This window comes from Leptonychotes weddellii, chromosome 9, assembly GCF_054177405.1.
Source record: "Leptonychotes weddellii isolate Sample4059 chromosome 9, ASM5417740v2, whole genome shotgun sequence".
Lineage (NCBI taxonomy): Eukaryota > Metazoa > Chordata > Mammalia > Carnivora > Phocidae > Leptonychotes > Leptonychotes weddellii.
The window spans coordinates 43,076,568-43,097,103 of record NC_138377.1 but is presented as its reverse complement, the minus strand read 5'-3'; the positions used below and the strand labels follow the sequence as shown (position 1 = coordinate 43,097,103).

General features: G+C 43.4%; 1 protein-coding gene and 1 long non-coding RNA gene across 3 annotated transcripts in view; one reads left to right on the top strand and one right to left on the bottom strand.

Annotated features, from left to right (window-relative positions):
* PYGL (glycogen phosphorylase L) overlaps nucleotides 1-19,693 on the bottom strand; it is a 90,389-nt gene extending 70,696 nt beyond the window's left edge. Inside the window, exons 1-5 of one of the 2 annotated variants that reach the window (XM_081830532.1) lie at nucleotides 19,365-19,693; nucleotides 13,834-13,935; nucleotides 11,057-11,135; nucleotides 7,845-7,948; nucleotides 752-883 (exon numbers count right to left, since the gene is read on the bottom strand). In XM_081830532.1, coding sequence (XP_081686658.1) covers nucleotides 752-883; nucleotides 7,845-7,948; nucleotides 11,057-11,135; nucleotides 13,834-13,935; nucleotides 19,365-19,607 — 660 coding nt within the window. In that variant the 5' untranslated portion in view covers nucleotides 19,608-19,693. The remainder of the gene's footprint in view (nucleotides 1-751; nucleotides 884-7,844; nucleotides 7,949-11,056; nucleotides 11,136-13,833; nucleotides 13,936-19,364) is intronic. The other variant, XM_081830533.1, reaches the window with a different exon arrangement.
* Nucleotides 19,694-19,864: 171 nt separating this feature from the next.
* The window catches only part of LOC145723437 (uncharacterized), a 6,102-nt gene continuing 5,430 nt past the window's right edge, over nucleotides 19,865-20,536 (top strand). The window contains exon 1 of the long non-coding RNA XR_014148492.1: nucleotides 19,865-20,257. This is a non-coding gene — a long non-coding RNA (uncharacterized LOC145723437). The remainder of the gene's footprint in view (nucleotides 20,258-20,536) is intronic.

Below are 20,536 nucleotides of genomic sequence, written 5' to 3'. Positions count from 1 at the left end.
AGGTACTCCAGGTAGTCGATCTCCCGCTGCGCATGTTCGACTCTCAGGGCTAGGTTAGTCCGATGCTCTTGTATTCACTTGTGTAGGTCTGGCATCTTCCCAGCGTAGCGGGTATGTTTTTTGAGAACTCTCGGAAATCTTGAATGTATGCCCTCCTTGCTTGGGTATATTTTTCCAGTCCTTGCTTCAGTCAGAAAATCTAGTGCCAGTCCACTTGGATTGACACCAGCATGATTTCTGTAGAAGTGATTTTGCACAAAATAAAAATATGGTTTGCAATATTTTGTATTATTTTTCTTGACTTTGCAATGAATACAATTTTTGGCAATCCTTTCAATAAATACTTTAGCTTTAAAACATTTACCCCTGGTAAGTCCCAAGTAAATGTATCTATGGCAGTGTGGTAAGAAAGGACATTTAAATTTATTTAATCTTGGTATCAAAAACTTTATACAAAACTGGAGAGCAAAGCATACTAGAATTACAGAATTGATTAATCTCTGAAAAAGCTGATTGCAAAATGACTGATAAGTCACTTGACCTTGGGGAAGTCACTTGTCTCTTGGTCTCAGCTCCCTTGTCTCCAAAGAGTAGGTTCACTAAGAGAAGGAAAAGATTTATTGATAAAAACATACTCTATTATTCAATACATAATGTACTATCCTCAATGTCATATACACATCATCCTCTATGCTATGTATTCACTGCGCTATAGTATACAAAGTACTCAGCATGAGGACACTCTGAATACCTGGGTGTCGGTCCATCTGGTCCCAGTGTCGGTGTGCTCTACCCTTCCATAGAAGTGCACGGGCAGCATGAACTCAGGCCGGGCCTTCTCCCAGGGGTTTCCATGTCTGAGCCAATCATCTGCCTCCTCTACCTACGAAAAGGACACGGCTGAGAATTTATTTTTCAGGAGATGTGGACCTTCCATTATCTCAAATCAAATTATATCAAATCAAAATATTTTTTTTTTTTTAAAGATTTTATTTCTTTATTTGACAGAGAGAGATAGTGAGAGCAGGGACACAAGCAGGGGGAGAGGGAGAGGGAGAAGCAGGTCCCCCGCGGAGCAGGGAGCCCGATGCGGGGCTCCATCCCAGGACCCTGGGATCACGACCCGAGCCGAAGGCAGACGCTTAACGACTGAGCCACCCAGGCGCCCCTCGAATCAAAATATCTTTGACTAAATCAATGCAAGAATACTGTTTTGGTAAGAAGGATTATTGATTCTGTCAAACTTAGTTCACCTTTGTTAGAGTATTACAACCTAAACCAACAACAATCATACCTGTCAATACATATTACTGCATTTAATTCTCATAGCATAACCCTGTAGGATGGAACTATGATTTTTCCCTTTTTAAAGATGAGGAAATTGTAACTTGCTCAAAGTCACATAGATAGTAAATGGCACAGCTTAATGTTGACCTTAGGTGTGTGGGTTCTATGGGTGGGTTCTGGGTGTCTGTGTCTTAACATCTGTGAATACAATTGTCCAGCTTGAGGGACAGAGAGAGGCCATCCAGGGATGTTTATAGTTGGGTACCTGGACCTGAAGGCTCCTACATGATGGTTTCTGTCAAGATTCTTTTGCCTAGAATACACAGACCAGTTAAGAAATACCACTCATAGGGGCGCCTGGGTGGCTCAGTCGTTAAGCGTCTGCCTTCGGCTCAGGTCATGGTCCCAGGGTCCTAGGATCGAGCCCTGCATCAGGCTCCCTGCTCAGCGGGGAGCCTGCTTCTCCCTCTCCCACTCCCCCTGCTTGTGTTCCCTCTCTCGCTGTGTCTCTCTGTCAAATAAATAAACAATATCTTAAAAAAATATATAAAAAATAAAATTGAGATGTTTAAAAAAAAAAAAAAGAAATACCACTCATAGAAAGCTCTCTCTTTTTAAAAAGATTTTATTCATTTATTTGACAGAGAGAGAGAAAAAGAGAGAGAGAGACTGAGAGCACAAGCAGGGGGAGCAGGAGAGGGAGAAGTAGGCTTCCCACTTAGCAGGGAGCCTGACATGAGGCTCCATCCCAGGACCCTGGCTCAACTGACTGAGCCACCCAAGTGCCTCAACAGCTCTCTTAATAAAGCTGATGTCAGTATAGATACAAGACACTATTACGTTTTGTAGTCTTTGTTTAATTTAATCCCTTTAATAATTTTGATCTGATAATGAACTATTAATTATGGTTCATGTTGAAAATAATATGCACTAAGATGTAAGGAATTTATTTATTGACAATTTCAATATTTTCCCAGGTATTTATGTTAATTTATAACCACATATTTCTTATAAAAATTTTAAGATCATAATTTGTATTTAGGGTATTCTGGACATCAAATGGATTTTGGTTTGCAATAAACAAACATGCCAAAACAAAACCAACAAAAAACACATTGGAGAGGGGGGATGTATTTTTAAAGTAAAGACATTATTAGTGAAAGCTTTAAAATATTACACCTATATTAAAAAATGCAATTGTGTTTTGACAAGAAAGGAGGGCTAAGGGCTTTTAGGACAAAGTACTCTTGTCAAAGAGATTACCCCAAATCTGGTTATTTTACTTATTTGATTTCTCACCTTCCCCTCTGAGAAAAGTTAGCTTTAGTTTAAGAAGAATTTGTTCATGAATTATGACACACTGCTGGATGTTTCATGACCACCACCTAAATATGAATTCAGTGCCGGCCCCAGGCATAGTGTGGAAACAAGGAAACACAGCTACTGTCTTTTGAGATATCAGACAAAACACTGATGTCAACAGACAGACAAGGAAATACACATGCATTTATTTATTCAAACACTGATCATGACTTTATGTCAAGAAAGCCAGTGAGCTACCCATTAACACCAAGTACCAGCATAGTGGTGAATGAAAAGGGGACTCATAGCAACAACACCTGTAAATAGTAGATCCAGGAGTTAGAGAGATGCGGAGGCAGGAGGATGCATCAGAGGCAGGGTAAAGCCTAGCGGAGGCTGGAGCCAAGTTTGAGCTAGTCAGCTGATCCAACCTTGTTAAAATGCAGATTCTCAGGCAGTCTGCGGAGAGGTCTGAAATTCTGCATTTTTTTTTAAAGATTTTATTTATTTATTTGACAGAGAGACACACACAGTGAGAGAGGGAACACAAGCAGGGGGAGTGGGAGAGGGAGAAGCAGGCTTCCCGCCGAGCAGGGAGCCCGATGTGGGGCTCGATCCCAGGACGCTGGGATCATGACCTGAGCCGAAGGCAGATGCTTAACGACTGAGCCACCCAGGCACCCCTGAAATTCTGCATTTTTAACATGTCCCCAGGGGCTACACATGGTGATACGAAGTCAGTAAATGCAACTCAAAATTTAGACTTCTGCTAATCTAGTCAGAAAGAGAACAAAAAATAAAATACAAACTAAACACGGAAAAGGCTGAATTTCATTAGCTGTTAAGCTTTAGCGAAGTCAGAGTCCACTAGCTTGTGTTAATAACTAGAAACTCCACACAAATAAATGAGAATATCCACAGAGGATCCAAACATCCTGACTTACAAAACACTTTCTGCTGCTCTTAGGCAAGGGCAGGTGGGGGTTTAAATACTGGTCAGTTGTGAACATTGCTTCCTGTAATAGGAAACACCTCATTTCAGCACTTGGGACTATTGTAAAACACACCTGAAGATATGACACGAAATGGGACATGGAGGCAGAAGTAGCTTTCCTCTCAAAAACCATGTGTATAGGAGAGCTGACAAATATGTATTTTTCTGCTAACTCTGGGCTTGCCACCATCGGCCCACACCTACGCAAGTCAAAGGTTGCATTTGCTCTTTCGAGGACATGCAAAGTGACAAGGCACCAGTCAGCAGATTACTCCTAATGCTATTAAATGTTGCTCTAATTTTTCCCTGCCAAATAATGGCTGATTTCGACTTGACTGGAGTAACAAGTTCGGTAGGAAGACAGAACTCCTAGCTTGCCGTTCTTTATTTTGAGTCTCTTCCTGATTTGGCAAGGAATCAGACAATAATTCCCTCAATTTCAAAAAGCTTGATTTTCAGGTAAATTGAAAAACATTTCATCACCACAAGCCGGTCCAAGCAGATCAGAGGAGAAAAGAGAACTGCCCCCACCACCCTCACTAAATCCACAGAAGCTGCGGGATGGTGATAAACGTCTTCTCTACCTTGCTTTCGTCCAATGAATCAACAAACTGGTCTGTCAATTTAGATTTCCGTGTAGCCAGTCATCCCTGAAGGCACTAACATGCGGAGCTGTGTGAAGGGTGGAGGCAAGATGGGAGAAGAGCTTTCATTTATGTCCAAGTGGGCTGCTGGATCTGAACGTCCCAGATGAAAGAGAACTGAGACAAAGCAAGCGTGGGTCTGTGGAGTGAGGAGCCAGGTGCCAGTCAGGCGAGGGGGGACCACCCCAGAGGAATTACTCAATGGCATCTGTCCTCCAGCCAGCACGGAGCAGAGATCAGCTCAGGGAGCTCTGTTAGTGACTGAATTCTAAGAAATGTTCTCGCCATCAACTGTGGGATACACAGGACACAAAAAACTTGCGAGCAAACCAACATTGCCTTCTGATGGTACAAATAACTGAAAACCGTATCTGGGGAGCCCCACGAATTCAACAGCGGTAACGAGAAGCTTGCTGGGCAACGCGAGTTGTGCATGACTAATTACAGCGGGCTTAGCACAGGTTCTAAGAGAGAGAAGCGTTCGAGTAGATACTGTTTGATTCAACTCTGAGACACATGTGACTATTAAACTTTAATGCAGGGCTGTCGCAACTGTCTTTCTGTCCTTCTTCCCAGGGGCCAATTGTTTTCATAGAACACTACTACTGATAAAGTTTCAACGAATCTCATTAGAGTTCAAGAATTTTATTAAATCAAGAATTTTGGCAATAAAATTATTTTCAATGGTTTACAATAAACACTTTATTATTGTAAATCTTTCTTGAAGAGAGACTTCAAAACCTACAGGTCCATTAACCTTTAAAAATCTTCCCAGCTTGGGGGTGCCTGGCTGACTCAGTTGGTGAAAAGGGCAACTCTTGACCTTGGGGTCATGAGTTCAAGCCCCACGTTGGGTGTGGAGTCTACTTAAAAAAAAAAAAAAAAATCTTCCCAGCTTGTGCCATTTTCTTCAGCAATGAGGTATCTGATGTGTGTGGGGCATGCCCTTCCCCCAAGAGGCATGCTGCTTTCCTGGAAGATACTTTGTTTTTTATGGAAATAGTTTCTTTTTTAATGGTATGATGTTAAAATCCCATCCCAGTAAACAATGGATATAGTAAAGAAAATGATGAGTTTTTCTGACTCAGTTTCAAGTCATAGTGAGAGTAGTGATGATGGCCAGTGAGGTCAGCTTTGGAGACAAGTGAAAGTCATGTAGTTTCTCTTTTTTACGACCACTAGAAAAATATACTTCCTGGGTCTGATAGGAGAGAAAGAGACGGTTTCCTGGAATAAAGGCTGCTGAACAGTAGCAAAGAGAGCAGGTATGATTTTAAAAGAGTGAACTTTCATTAAATTCTGGGGAAAATGCACTTGAAAAAAAATTTTTTGAGATGGATTTGCTGAATTTCTTTTAAATTTTTCACAGAACAGTAAAGAGATAAGAAAGGAAATCCTTAAACAGTTGGGGGTATAATGAGTACCACACAGGATACTTTCAAAGACTGGGAATGGATACCGTGTATTGCTTGGTCAGATGGTGTCAAAATGTTGGTCGTCCTGGAAATGCCTGCTAACCTAGGTTTCTAACAGTGAAACTCTAGGTTACTTCATTGAGGAAGGGAACCCATTATTTTGTTTTTATAACTTCTATGATTATAACATACACATTTCTTACGGAATATGAGTCATGTGGAAGAGCAAATATAAGATAGTAGAAGTCACCTGTAATCCTATCTCCCAGAGATAATGAGTTTTGAAGCTTTGATGTATTTTTTTTCCTACTACTTTTTCTTTATCTTTTTGGCTTCTTTTGGATAGGTCATACCATCCATATGATTCCATAATCTCCTTTTCTCAACTAACATAAACAATTTCCCATTTTACTAAAATTAATAAAAAATATAATATTAATAACTATATCGATATTAAATAATACCACTATTTATTAGATTATCCTCTTTTCTTAGGCAAAATTAACATTTTACTGAGTGCCTATCTGTGTGCCAGACATTTTACATATATTCACAATGGTTTCATGAAGCTGGTATCTCCATTGAGCAGATGGGAAAACTGAGGCTCAGAGAGGTCAGGTAACCTAATCAAAACAACACACCTCATAGGGGTAACAAGTTGCAAGTAGGCCTCAAATTAGAAATCAGATCTCAATTAGGGCCTACATGGTTTTTTTCTACACAATGCTGCCTTCTAATTTATTTAGGGATACCTAAGATCCACTGGTCCTTAACAAAATTGGAAGTTTGTCTTTCAATATGCACCCAGTATTCTCCTTCTGAGACTTTTTCCTTGGCACATTCTCTTATCACATCAAACCTTTTAGTTCCTTTTTCCGTGGCTCAGAGTGTCAAAATACTGGAGGGGAAGGAGAATGGTGTTGACACTAAGCTTATTCTCATCCTTCCTCTCCCTTGGGATTAGCTCCAGTCTAGGTCCCCTCAACCAATCCTGAGCACTCTGCCCTCTCAGACTGACTCATGGAAGTGTGGGAGGGGCTCAGAGAATGTGGCCCTTTTGGAAATCGAATCCAGTATCGTTTTGTCAATGATGTGTATGTAGGGGAAAAAGATAGGGAGAGAGAAAGTCTAAATCACACTTAGCATCAGGGAAGACTATCCCCACTAGGGCTGATTGTAGGCTCAAAGAATGACCAAAGATAAGAATGAAGGGGGGAAATCGGAGGGGGAGATGAACCATGAGAGATGATGGACTCTGAAAAACAAACTGAGGGTTCTAGAGGGGAGGTGGGTGGGAGGAAGGGTTAGCCTGGTGATGGGTATTAAAGAGGGCACGTTCTGCATGGAGCACTGGGTGTTATATGCAAATAATGAATCGGAACACTACATCAAAAACTAATGATATAATGTATGGTGATTAACATAATAATAAAAAAAATAAATTAAAAAAAAAAAAAAGAAACGAATACCTAAGAATCCAGTTTGGTTATATAAAAATCACATGAGAGTTATTTGTGTGGTCTGATTACTATTGTGCAAATTTCTGTGGAACACTATAATTATACATATTAAATATGTGCCAGATTTATTTGACATAATCATTACAAGACTGCCTGCTTGCATCTTATAAAAAAATGAGAACAGGGAATTTACATGTCTTATAAGATAAGGATATGAAGGAGGGCAGGACTGAGTGGAGGCAAGAATACTGAACATGGGCCTGGAAATCTGGGGATACAGACCCATGTTTGCCAGCAGTGTGATCTGAAGTAACTCCACTTCTCAAGAGTCTCAGTTTTCCCGCCTATAAAATAGCAGCATGCTTCCTGCTATCAAGAGTTACAGGTGAGGATCATCAGTCAAAAGATGTGCTCCTCCATTGTGCGTGCTGCAGAGAACAGATATCACACATTGGAGGTAGTCCACAGTCAGGGGTCAGTGGTGAATATTTTCAGAGTATTCTCATGAGTCAGGCACTGTGTGAGGTGCTTATGGATCTGGTGCTGAATGATACTGGCAGGCTCTCTGCTCTTAGGGAACTCACTTCCCAAAGGGGGAAGACTGAGAGTTTTCAGTGATGGCAATTAAATGCCAGAGATACTAGAAAAGCTCTATGTTAAATGTCTGTAAATTATAAATCACCCAGCGTACTATGAAGGAGAAGTATTTTAATAACAAAATTTTGAAAGACGGCTCACATACCTGCCATCCATCTCGGATCTTCTGATTGAAGATTCCATATTCGTATCGGATGCCATATCCATAGGCTGCAAGTCCCAGGGTTGCCATGGAATCCAAGAAGCAGGCTAAATTAAAGTAAATGCAGAGTCATCAAGGTTAGTCCAAATTTCATCCTTCTTTAAAAAAGATGGCAGCCACAAAACATTTTTTCTCTGAAAAACCACATTTGTATTTTAAAGCAGAGACAGCTGTGCAGTGGGTATTATTTTAAAATAACATTTTAAAATTATAAAATGAGTATTATAGAAAAGTCAGAAAATACAAAAATGAACACAGAAGAAAATAAACAGCATTTACTATCTTGCCATCTAGGAGTAACACTGTGTACATGTTGGAATTTCATTTGAGAACAGATAAGGAAGCTGGCCTGCCTTAGATATATCCATTATTGTGCCCATCACTCACATTGCCCTTTCTCAGGGAAGCTGTCTCTATGGCCCCCTGCTTGAAAGATGGCCCCAGGAGAGGATAATTTACATGTGACCACCTAACCAACTAGCTGGACACCTGTGGCAGACTCTCTTTCTGGCCAATGGAATTCCAATGTTGTTCGGATATCAGGGGGCCATATGCTTCAGGGAGGCTGGGCCAGGAAACGAATCTTGCTTTGGTCTAAGCTTCTAAGCCAATCATAGTAATTCTATTTCCTTCACCAGTGATTGGTTTTGGCATGAGCACGCAATGACCTACAATCTAATGAGAGGTGCTAGGAAGTCTGCTAGGTACAGTGAAAGATTTCCTTGCTCCCGCCATCTTTTTTTCCATGGGAGGAAAGCCCAAAGAACCACACAGACCCAGAGTCATGCTGTTGAATAAACTAATCTTGGAATGGCCGAAATTCTGGAGTCCTTCTTTAGTCAGTGATAACACACGTCCTTGTCGGTTGAACCAATTTTTGCTAGATTTTCTGTTACTTGTAGCCAAGAGCATTAATGACAGAGCCCCTGATCCAGAGCAGCCAATCAAAAGGCTGGGAAGGGGTGTGTGGGTGGCTCAGATGGTTGTGCATCTGCCTTTGGCTCAGGTCATGATCCCAGGGTCCTGGGATTGAGCCCCGCATCAGGCTCCCTGATCAGTGGGGAGTCTGCTTCTCCCTCTCCCTCTGCCCCTCCCCCTGCTCCTTCTCTTTCTCTCTCACTCACTATCTCTCTCTCTCAAACAGATAAAATCTTAAAAAAAAAAAATAAAAAAAGCTGGGCAGGGATCTATGTTTTGACCAGATGCTATCTGAAGGGTTACACCAATCTGATTGTCCCTCTCAGGAATGTGAACTGAGAAATATACAGAGAATGAGGAAATGTATAATAGGATCTAAAACTGAAAAGAACATTTGTAGACCAAACAGAAATGGGCTAAGTTAGGTTCACGGTGGGGCTCTAAAACAGAGGATCCACAAAGGCCAATGGCCAATGCCTTCAAGTTACTGGAACCTCACAGTGGTCTTCCAGTCCCGATGCTCATGTGGCCTGACTGCTCCAGTTCCTGCTCTCTCAGAGCTGTGGCCATTTGTCCTTTCCTGGGTCTTGATCAAATTATCCTTAGAGCCTGACCAGAATGGGGTCTCAGCCTTTTCAGTCAAGCAGAGATGAGGCCATCTCATGAGAATCACTCAGCCTCGTTCACCACTTCACTCTCTGCACTTATCAGCCAACTGAAGGAGCAAGGTCATTAATATCAGGCACAGAGTGGGGTTAACCCAGCCAACAAATAGGCCTGGGGCTTTACAGAAATGAAAGGCAGGCTGGTTGTCATTCTTAGATGTGTGTGCCACTGGTTCTGCTGGTCTTCTTACAGCCTCGTGGAAAGCCTACTAAATTGCCCAATGGTTGACTTTACAAGGTAGTAAGTATCTCTAATACTGATAGCAATGTTAATGCAAACTGCCACTAGTGTAAGGAGTAAATACCATGAAACACACACAAATGGATTTCCAGTAACTTGAAAGTGTGTGTAAAATTAAGAGATATTGGAATCATTTTTGAAAAAGAAGAAAGAGATTATTTTTCATAGAGTGCAATCTGATGAAGACATGTATGGTGGTACATTTTTATTATTCAATGTAAATTTCACAAGTACACTGTATGTTCATTATACTGGAATTAAAATAAAAAATAACTTTCACAAGTAATATATCCTCATTGTAAAAAACATTACAACATTACAGACAGGGTGAGCACCCCCAGCTCTGCACTCCTCTCTAGGGAAGATCAGAGGGAGCACTTTAGTATTTCAAATTCCAGACTTTTTCCCCTATGGATTTACACATATACTTACAGAAAATATTTAGTTTTTAAAAAACATAAATAGTATCACACTGTGTTGTTTTTAATGCCACTTGCCTTTTTTTTCTTCCCCCTTAGAGGTCTATATAAAAGTACATAGATCAATTTTATTGTTTTTATTCTTTTATTGCATATTTTTCTGCAGCATACATGTTCCAGTACTTATTTACCTATTCTCAGATCAAGGGACATTTGGTTATTTCTAATATTTTGCCTTAACAGACAGTACTGTAATAATTTTTTAACATGCCTCCTTGTGCACATGTTGAGTGTATCTTTAGGGTAGATATCAGGAAGTAGAATTGCTTGGTCACAGGGAAGCGTATTTTTAATTTTAATGGAGTTGGTATTATCTTTTTAATGTTTTCCTTTACATTTGTTGGAAAAATCATTTACTGGATAAAGCACTGGAATTGTATTCATATAAAAAAAGATATTAATGAACCAAATCAGACCAATAATATAATAAGTGGATCATTGCCTACCGGTCAATAAGAAAGCAGACAAGACAACAACACAACGGTGAAACAACTCAGGTCACACCTCACAAGTATGTGAAGTGAGCAGCTGTAGACAAACAACAGTGAAGGAAAGGGGCCACTTTGGAAACCCTGAAGTGCACAGGAAGGAGCCGGTTAACTTTGGGGTTTTTAAGCAATGTCTCCCAGGGTTTTAAGCAACGTCTCTTTGGTTCAAGTTCCCTTCTCTGCTCTTTGTGTAGAACTGACCAAACCACAGTGCAAACCCAAAGACAAAGACATCTGTAAGCCAGGTCACACCTTGCACTCCTCCTGGAGAGCCTGTCTGGCTCTCCCAAGCATGGTCATGCACGGCATCTGAGAAGCCGTCACCTGGCCAGACAACACATAACACACTCACGATGTCACTTACCGGCCAGCCTCCCAAGACCCCCATTGCCAAGCCCGGCATCCTCCTCCATTTCTTCCAGCTCTTCCATATCCAGTCCAAGCTGGAGATGAAAGGAAAGCAACATTGGATGCAGGCACAAATGCAGGCCATTTCAGGAAGCACAGTCCTTTCCTTAGTCCCTCGGTCAGGCATCCAGGGTCCTCCGTCAGCTCCTTCACAGAGTGTTCTGACAGCAGAAACCCCCTGCAAATGCTGGTGACTGCAGATGCAAACCATACGAGATGGCCCAGCAGCAGCGTGGGAAGGAGTGTGGGCTCCAAAGGGCCATTACTGGCTCTGTTACTTCTTAGCTCTCTGACTATGGGCAGCATAAATCTCTCTATACTTCTCCTCTCTTATTTAAAAAAATGAGGATAATAGTATCTGCCTGATTTAGGGCTATTATGAATTAAACGAGCTTATAGAAACAAAGCATTTAGAATTACCCTGAACAGATATTTCTCAATAAATGTCAGCTATTACTATTTCTTAAAATTATTATTATTATTATTTTTTGTGCTGTAGGGGTAAACCCTCAGGAATGGTCCAGCACCACGCTGACACTAACCGGGCTGAAGGATTTTGAACACTATCAAAAAGTATGAGGTCAGGGCGCCTGGGTGGCTCAGTTGGTTGGGCGACTGCCTTCGGCTCAGGTCATGATCCTGGAGTCCCGGGATCGAGTCCCGCATTGGGCTCCCTGCTCAGCGGGGAGTCTGCTTCTCCCTCTGACCCTCCCCCCTCTCATGCTCTCTCTCTCATTCTCTCTCTCTCAAATAAATAAATAAAATCTTTAAAAAAAAAGTATGAGGTCAGACTTCCTGGGATAGACTAAAGTTCATCTTTTCATGACCGCAACACATTTACTCACTAGGGTCAATAACTGTTAACCCAAAACCACTTACTGAGTCACTGCCCATGAGACCTGGGACCAGACTGCAGTCCGGGGAAACAGCCCTGAGGGCTAGCTGGACGAGGGCAAAAATCCTCTACTTCTTTCTGAGGTGGGTAAGAGACTATGGGAGGTCAATGAACATCTGTGACCTTGGTGATGGATGGAATTGATGGCCAGCCAGCTCTCTGCCCCCGAGTGTTTGGCTCCCACAGCTAGAGGCTGGTTAGCACCAGCGTGGACTCATGTCAGGGCTGTGCGGTCCTGGAGATCCCTTTGGGCTGCTCATCTTACAATGAGAAAACTGATGGCTAGATAAATTAAATGACCTCTCCTATGTTGACTTGATAGTAATCTAGCCCATGGATGGCTAACAGTGGTTTGTTGTGAAAATGACGGTATTCTTATCTGAAAGTGAGGCAATCCATCAAATTAGACATTATTTAAAATGGGAAGATAATTTACACATTTACAAACATATATGTAAATTAGAACCATGCTTGAAGTTGATGCCCCAGTTTCCATGAGCCACCTTCTTGGGTCCCCTGCCCTTACACCAAACGTGGCTTTTTCACACAAGTCTTGACAACTAAATCTCCTGAGAGTTCAAAAATAGCTTCGCCTCTGTTTATTTTTGGAGGGGCTTTCAAATGTGCTCCCCGGTGACTAGAGTTTACCGGGGTCGTTGTGCAAGCCAACAACACAACGGTGAAGCAACTTAGGTAATATCACACCAATAGGTAAATCGAGTAGCTGTGAACAAATAACAGTAAAGTAAAGAAGAGGCCACTTTGGAAACCCTTCAGTGCTAATGCTAACACTCAGGATTTTTTCAGTTCTAAACATGGACGTCTCAAGTAGGCTGTAAACCTTGAGGAGGTTGACATAGGTTACTTCACCCACCCCAGGCCAGGGGAGGTATATTATTTTCACCTGCTATCAGGGGAGGCAAAGAAAAGGGAAACAGAGGGGAGCTGCAATGATTCTTTCATAGAAAATACCTAAACCCTAACCGCCACGAAGGAAACCAGCCGTTGGCCACAGTAGCTGGTCACACAGGACAATCCGATGCCAAGGAAAAGGAGCAGTTTGGATGGTCTCTCATTTAGAATGTATCTTTGCAAATACACATGCCCCCTTTCTGTCACATGAAAAGGATTAAGAACTATTTGTTTTTTGGCATGGAGATCCTTGAAGCTCTGGGGAGAAACAGTTAAATACGTTCCGTAAAAACAAATTAGCATATTAAGCTTAAGACCTCGAGTTCCTCATTTAAGGAGGAAGTGTATTTTACATCTCATTAAGCAGTAAAGAAAGTATGTCAATGTAATTTCAAAAACTTATTATTTATGCATGTTGCCTTGATATATGAATAATAGTCAAACTTTGATCATTTTTAAAACTAGAGAGGAGGGGGGCTTGGCTGGCTCAGTTGGTGCAGTGTGTGACTCTTGATCTAGGGGTTGTGAGTTCGAGCCCCACATTGGGTGTAGAGATTACTTAAAAATAAGTTCTTAAAAAGAAAAAAAGTAGGTAGGAGCTCAAAGTAGAACTTGTGACTCTGAGAGCAGGGGCTCAGGTACCTTTAAAAGGTTTGTTTAGATACTAATTCCTAACATGTAATTTGCTGGGGAATGCTGTCAAAAACTGATTACAGAAGAAAATTCTCATGAGGCAAAACCAGTTCTCTAACTTTGTCTCTCTCAAACCAGAGATCTCCACTAGTTTATATTTCTAACTGTAATAACCATAGCTAGAGAAGCAATTTTTCACTTTTTTTTTTTTTTTTGGTGCTACATTCCCAAGGTTCCTGAATTGAACTTGAAATTTAAGGGGAGAGAATGAAAGAAATACGGAGACAACGTACCTGGTAAATGGCCTCGTCACAGGCATTTTGCAGGCCAAGGTTGATCATGGTGTTCTGTAATGTTCGGCCCATGTAAAATTCCAAAGAGAGGTAATAAACCCTCTGAAACAAAGAAAGGTCATGTTAATGCTGGAAGGCCAGTGTTCCTTGTCAACATAAAAACACAAAAGGTCACCAATAAGAAACAAACAGGCGAGACTAAGACAGAGACTCCTAAAGATGGATGAAAGGCTAAATACAAGCAATACTGACAAATGGCTTTGAGAAAAACCATTTTATACCCTATTTTTTGGCAAAGTAGTTTTTATGCCCAGGGAGAAAAAAAGCAAACTCATCCAACTAATTAGATTCAATGTTTTGTGTGTGTGTTTTCCTTCTCGTTCATGAGCCTCATGAATTAAGCATATGTTTGGACAAACAGAAGTCAGATTGCCATAGCTCATCACTCATTTTAACATATTTATATGATGAGAGTCAGGTGGGTTTGACTGTGATCATCTCAACTCATCTAGAAAATGTAAAGATTAACTCCTTCAAGACACACACAGTGGCTAGAACATAGCCAGTGTGTCTGATTACTGCAAGTAATAGTACAGTTAATTATTTTAGAATAAAATGATTCTAGAAACGCTGTGGTCTGGCAATAACAAAAGACTACTTCAGGTTTATTGGTGTTTGTTCTTGATGAAATGGGAAATTTCTCTATCAACTCAGCAACTGTTCGCCTTTGACATAAAGCCAGGTAAATACTATTTGAGATGAAAATGAAAGGTGCCAAGGTCAGAGTTGCCTAAAACCTTTCAAAATACAAGCTAAGTTTACTAACTTAAAAAAAAAATAAGGAAGATCAGTGAGTAACTTCATCATCCCCTTTTACAATACCTTACTTTCCATAACGCTTCCCCTTTTCTTTTCCGCCAAACATGAAACAAATATCTATAAATGCATCAATATAAAGTCACTTCAGACCTGTACCTCTGAAACAAATAATACATTATATGTTAAAAAAAAAAAAAAGAAGATAGTAGGAAGGGAAAATCTGAGAGACTATGGACTCTGAGAAACAAACTGAGGGTTTTAAGAGGCGAGGGTTGTGGGGGGATAGGTTAGCCTGGTGATGGGTATTAAAAAGGGCACGTATTGAATGGAGCACTGGGTGATATACGCAAACAATGAATCATGGAACACTACATCAAAACTGATGTAATGTATGGTGATTAACATAAAAAATATACATATATTTTTTTTTAAAAGATGTTATCCAGTATTACAATGCTATGGACAATAAAAATTGTCAGTGTTATAAAAAGCAAAAACAAAAAAAAATTTTAGGGATTCCTTCATTACCCAATAGTGAGAACCCAAAAGAAAAGTATTTGGTCAAACCCAAAATATAAAAAGACTATAGCTCAATATCAAAAATGCTTATTATAATATTTAACTCATTAGTTACACATATATATTTAAAATATTATATGAAAATGTCAACTTGGAAATTTCACTTTTTCCCACTTTCATCTTATGAAACAACTGAATTCTAAGTGTTCCCATGGATTGTCAACATCCATATCTTAGTGGTCATATAACATGGTTTTCCAGAGCATATCCTCATTATTTTTATCCAAGGTGCTTGAATATCTATAATGCTGTCATTAGGGCCCTCATCAGCTTATTAGCTGCCTCTGTCTGAGAAAGGGAAAAGGTATCTTTTCTGAGGCAGAAACAAGCCAAAGAGGTGCATGGCCCCACTCCCCCCAATGGATGTACCCTTGTATACAAGGCTACTGCAATACAGGAAAGCCACAAGCCACACTTGCATAACATCAGGGCAGTTTTTTCCATTCTTCTCTGTGTATTCATGACCTCGATAATAAAACCACCATATATTGCTTTTTATGTTTTAGTGATCCATAAAAAGCTTGTTTGTAAATATAGTATATATATGCAACATTTGCAATTGTGAGTTCACACCCCAGATGACTACATGTGTTAAATTTCTTTGTTTTCCTTTTTTAAAAAAGATTTTATTTATTTATTTATTTATTTATTTATTTATTTATTTATTTTAGAGAGGTAGAGAGAGAGCCAGCAAGGGGGAGAGGGTTGGGATGGGGAGAGGGACAAGCAGACTCCCCGCCGAGCACCGAGCCCCACATCAAGGGGGGGGGGGCCTCGACCTCAGGACTCTGAGATCACAACCTGAGCAGAAATCAAGAGTGGGACACTTAAATGACTGAGCCACCCAGGTGCCCCTCTTTGCTTCCCTTCTAATGATTCCAAATTAGCATGGACTTCAGACATTTTAGGACATTTCAAGATCTTCCTAAAAAAATGTTGTTGCTTAAAATAAAGTAATTGAAAAAGCCCCTCATTACATGACAGACTTTACAAGTACATGAATTTAAGGTGATTTCCTATTTTCACTTAAATAATTTTTTGGGGGGAAACCTTACCTCATGTTTGGGGATATACAAGACCTTGAAAAATTGATCTACCCCATCCTCTTTTTTTTTAAAGATTTATTTATTTATTTGAGAGAGCAAGAATGAGAGAGAGTACATGAGAGGGGGGAGGGTCACAGGGAGAAGCAGGCTTCTCACTGAGCAGGGAGCCCGATGCAGGACTCGATCCTGGGACTCCAGGATCATGACCTGAGCCGAAGGCAGTTGCTTAACCAACTGAGCCACCCAGGTGCCCGATCTACCCCATCCTCTTAGTCAGCGGTCTCTAAACACTTAAAACATACTCCTGGTAGTAAAATTTTTGAACATCTCCAACACATCTTATAAATTATGTGCATGCACTATTACTGATATTTTATGTATCTTTTACATAAAGTGGACATTTTCAAAAGGACTATAAAGATAAAGAAGACACAACAATAACCAGTATTTAAAAATAATGTTATTTTTAGTCCCAGTGTCAATCAGAGGCCCCGTACTTCTGGGAAGACCTATGAATGGGTGCAGGACAGGCAAGAGTTGAGCATGGAGACACATGGAGGTGGGGGAGGGCATCCCAAGTGACAGGTGCATTGTGGGCAGAGGCCCAGAAGTGGGACAGGACATGGACCTGGACAGGGACAGCAGATCGGTTTGGTGGGAGAGCAAGGTGAGCCCAGGAGGGTAATGGGAGATAGGACAGATATGAGGCATAGGTTCACCTGGCTGAGAAGGCCTTAAATGCATGACTGTGACAGGCAGTGGGTGCCATGATATCTGAACACAGGGCAAGATGTGTTGCTTTGGGAAGCTTAATTGGACTACAACACACAGAATGAGATGGGATTCCATACCCAAATGCCTTCAGGAGCCAGGCAGAGAAAAATAAATGTGTAATGGGAGTCACATGAAACAATGAGGAGTCCTGAGCCAAGAACTGGGATGTATGTGTCCTGCTTGAGGGCACTGAAAATTTAACTGCTTAAAGGTGTCTTGCTGGCCAAATGAAACACAATAGCTAGCCATATTCAGCTGCACGCTCCCAGCTTTATCACTTGCGGGGAGCAAGGTAACCACGTAGAGGTCTACTTCCTACACCAGCAGCCTGGGCCTCCAGCGCAGAAAACGGAGAATGCAGGAGAGTGGGTAATTTCACGAGAACCCACAGGAATCAACAGAATTTGGCAAGCTGCTGAATGGGGGATACAGGAGGAAATCAAAGGTGAGACTCAAGTTTTGTGTCTGGGTGACTGTCAGGATGGCAATGCCATTAAAATTACAAACAGAAGGTAAGCCAGGGTTCAGAGGGATGATGATACGAGTTTGAGGAAATAGGAAGAGATCTAGGTATGTTCACTGAGCACTCAGACATGTAGGAATGGAGTCTGAAAAGGAATCCCAAATCTGGGATTCATCTGTACAGTTACCAGACAGCAGAGGAGACGGGAGGAGAGCTTGGACACACTTACTGGCTCCACTCTGTGTTCTAATGAGGGCAGGGACCTTCTGTTTAGGGGAACAACTGTCACAGCGGAAATAAGACTCGGAATGAATCTTGTTCGCTGTGGTATCCCCATCCTATCATCATCAGAATACCTGGTTTATACCAGCACTCAGGTAGGAAAGTGCTGTCCAATGAGAAACTTGCCAGAGCACAGGAGAACAATAAAATACCAGATAAGCCACGGGAGGAGAAACACACAAGGTGCTAAAGGCTATGGAGGGGTGTGTATGTGTGTGTGGGTGTGTGTGTGTGTGTGTGTCGTTCTAAAATATGGCTCATCGTCTCACTCTCCAGTTTAAAAACTTAAATTATTAATGGGAGGTGCAGTCCCTTCTATGCAAATAAAAAAGATACAGTAAATTTAAGTATACACCCAGTGTTTTCTAAGATTATATTTTAGCAGTTGCTACCTTTGGGTAGAGGCCTAGGCCTCTGCGGTGCAAAAGCATTTGAGAGCTTTGTAACAGCCGCAGTTTCTTACTACAGGAATTTACTTTCTTTTGCTCATGGGTTGTTTGGACTAGTCTTCCCCCCCCATGTTTTTACATATTAAAAATATTCCTAATGGATGTTTATATGCATTTCCCACTGCCTCCTGGATATATCTTTCACCTTTTCTAATATGCCCCCAGCCAGTTTTTCCACTTTCCTCTCTCAATACATACTCACACCCACCTCGCTCTGCACAACGCAATACTTCTCCCTGCCAGGTCCTTTCCAAATCCCTCCACCCCCCACCTTCCCAGATTGGCCAGGTGGAAATAGTGTCCCTCTGTGCGCCCCAAAGCTCCCTAAGGAACCTTGCGTTCCAGCCCCTGCGTAGTGGAGAGGGGTGGTCAGTGCACAGCCTTCCTCAGCAGCTTCTGGGGTAGGTCTTAGAGTCAGAGCCTGTCCTGGCCCTCGGCCTCCCTCCCGCAGGAAACAAGGAAGTGCCCCAGCTCCACACCCTACTCATCGGAACTGGTGGGAGTGACGGGGCGGAGCTCTGACTGTGGGGGGGGCCTCTGCCCCTCTCTCTCCACCTCACCTCAGACCCCACGAGAAGCCGGGGTCATCCACGCATCCCCCAGGCCAGCCCCTCCAAAGGATCTAGGGGCAGTGAGGCACCTTCCTTAGACTCTTCTTTTCTGCCTCCTCTCCACCCCCCGCCCCCGAGTCCCTGCTCTTATTACCATTTGACGGCGTCTGTGTTTGTCTCCCTTCCCTAAACATTAAACTCAGCCAAGGCAGGGCTTTCGTCGGTTTTGCTCGGGGCCGACTGGCCTAGAACTGTGCCCGGCATACACACAGGAGGCGCCCAATACCTCCTATTAAATGCTGATGTAGCTGCTCCAGAGTTTATGAAATGAGCGGACAGACAAGAGAGGCCTGGGCGTCCGCTCCCCAGGCGGCCGCAGGAGCCCAGCGCTCGGCGGCTCGGGTGGGGCTGGGGTTGGCGGAGTGGTGCCGTGCAGTCCCCTGGGCGGCCCACCGCCCGCCCCGACACGTCCAGCCCGAACTTCGGGGCCACTTCCCCCCGGGGAGCGCGGGGGGCAAGGACGCGGTGAGGAGGGCCACTCCGGGGCCACCTCCCGCCCGGCCGGTACCTTGGGGCACTTCTCGTAGTAGTGCTGCTGCGTGCGGATCCAGCGCCCCACCAGGTGGTCGCGCACCGTGTGCGCCAGCGCGAAGAAGTAGTCGCGGGGGGTGGCCACGTTGCGGTCCTTGATCAGCGTGAAGTGCAGGTGCCGGTTGAAGCCCTTCTTGAGCTCGGCCACGTTCTCCACGCCCACGATGCCGCGGATGCTGATCTGCCGCCGCTTCTCCTGGTCCGTCAGGGGCTTGGCCATGGCGGCGGCGGCGTTGGCGGGCAGCGCGGCGAGCTGGACTAGCGGCCCAGGCGCCGGAGGCAGGGCAGGGGCGGAGCGGGCTCCGCGCCGCGCGCCGCCGCTTTTGAGTCGGAGCAAAGTTTGCGGTCCGCCCCTGGGCGCGGCGCCGCCCAGGCTCCAGCTCGCCGGCCAGGGGGTTGGAGGGAGGGCCTGGCCCGCCCCGGGCTCTGCGGCCGCAGAGGCGGGAGGCGGGGGGCGGGGCGCGCGCGGGACCCCCGGCGGCCCGAGTCTGCGCGCCCGCCGCGGCCGGCTGGGGCGGAGTGGGGGGCCGAGGCCCCCTTCCGGGCCGTCCGAGGTGGCACCTACGGCCCGTCACGCAGCCGCTCGGCGGCCCGCTTCCGGATCTGCGAATCCCAGGCGCGGCATTGTCCTGTCAGCCCACCGAGATGCTCCGATACTCGGAGGCTGCCTGTGTGTGGAAGCACGCGTTGGCAAACTTTTGTTTGACAGACGTTTGCTTGCTATGTCATTATTGTTATTTCTCACCTGGAATGCGTTCCAACATAAGCATCTGAAGGGAGCAGCAGGCTTTTACTTCAGCTGTCCCGTCCTCCTCGTCAGTCCTTGGCACTGCCCCACCCTGGATCCCAGACCTCAGAAAGAGATCCCAGGTGCCTCCTTTGCTTTCAGTTATTTTTCAAAGACTCAGAGATTCGGGTTTCTCGAGTCCTCAGACCCATCCCCAGTTTGCCCCGTCAAAAGCACCCTACTGCTCAGACGTCGAGACAGGTTCCTGAGAATCAGCAAGTCCTGAGTTGGGTCTTTGGGCTGATTAGGTGCCGGGAGCTTTCCTGTTAGGCCTCTTGTTTGCGTTACCTTTTTAAAGGAAGGTGGGGTGGAGTAGGGAGAAAAGAGAAGGTATGTGTGTGGGAAATGAAGGGATAACTCAC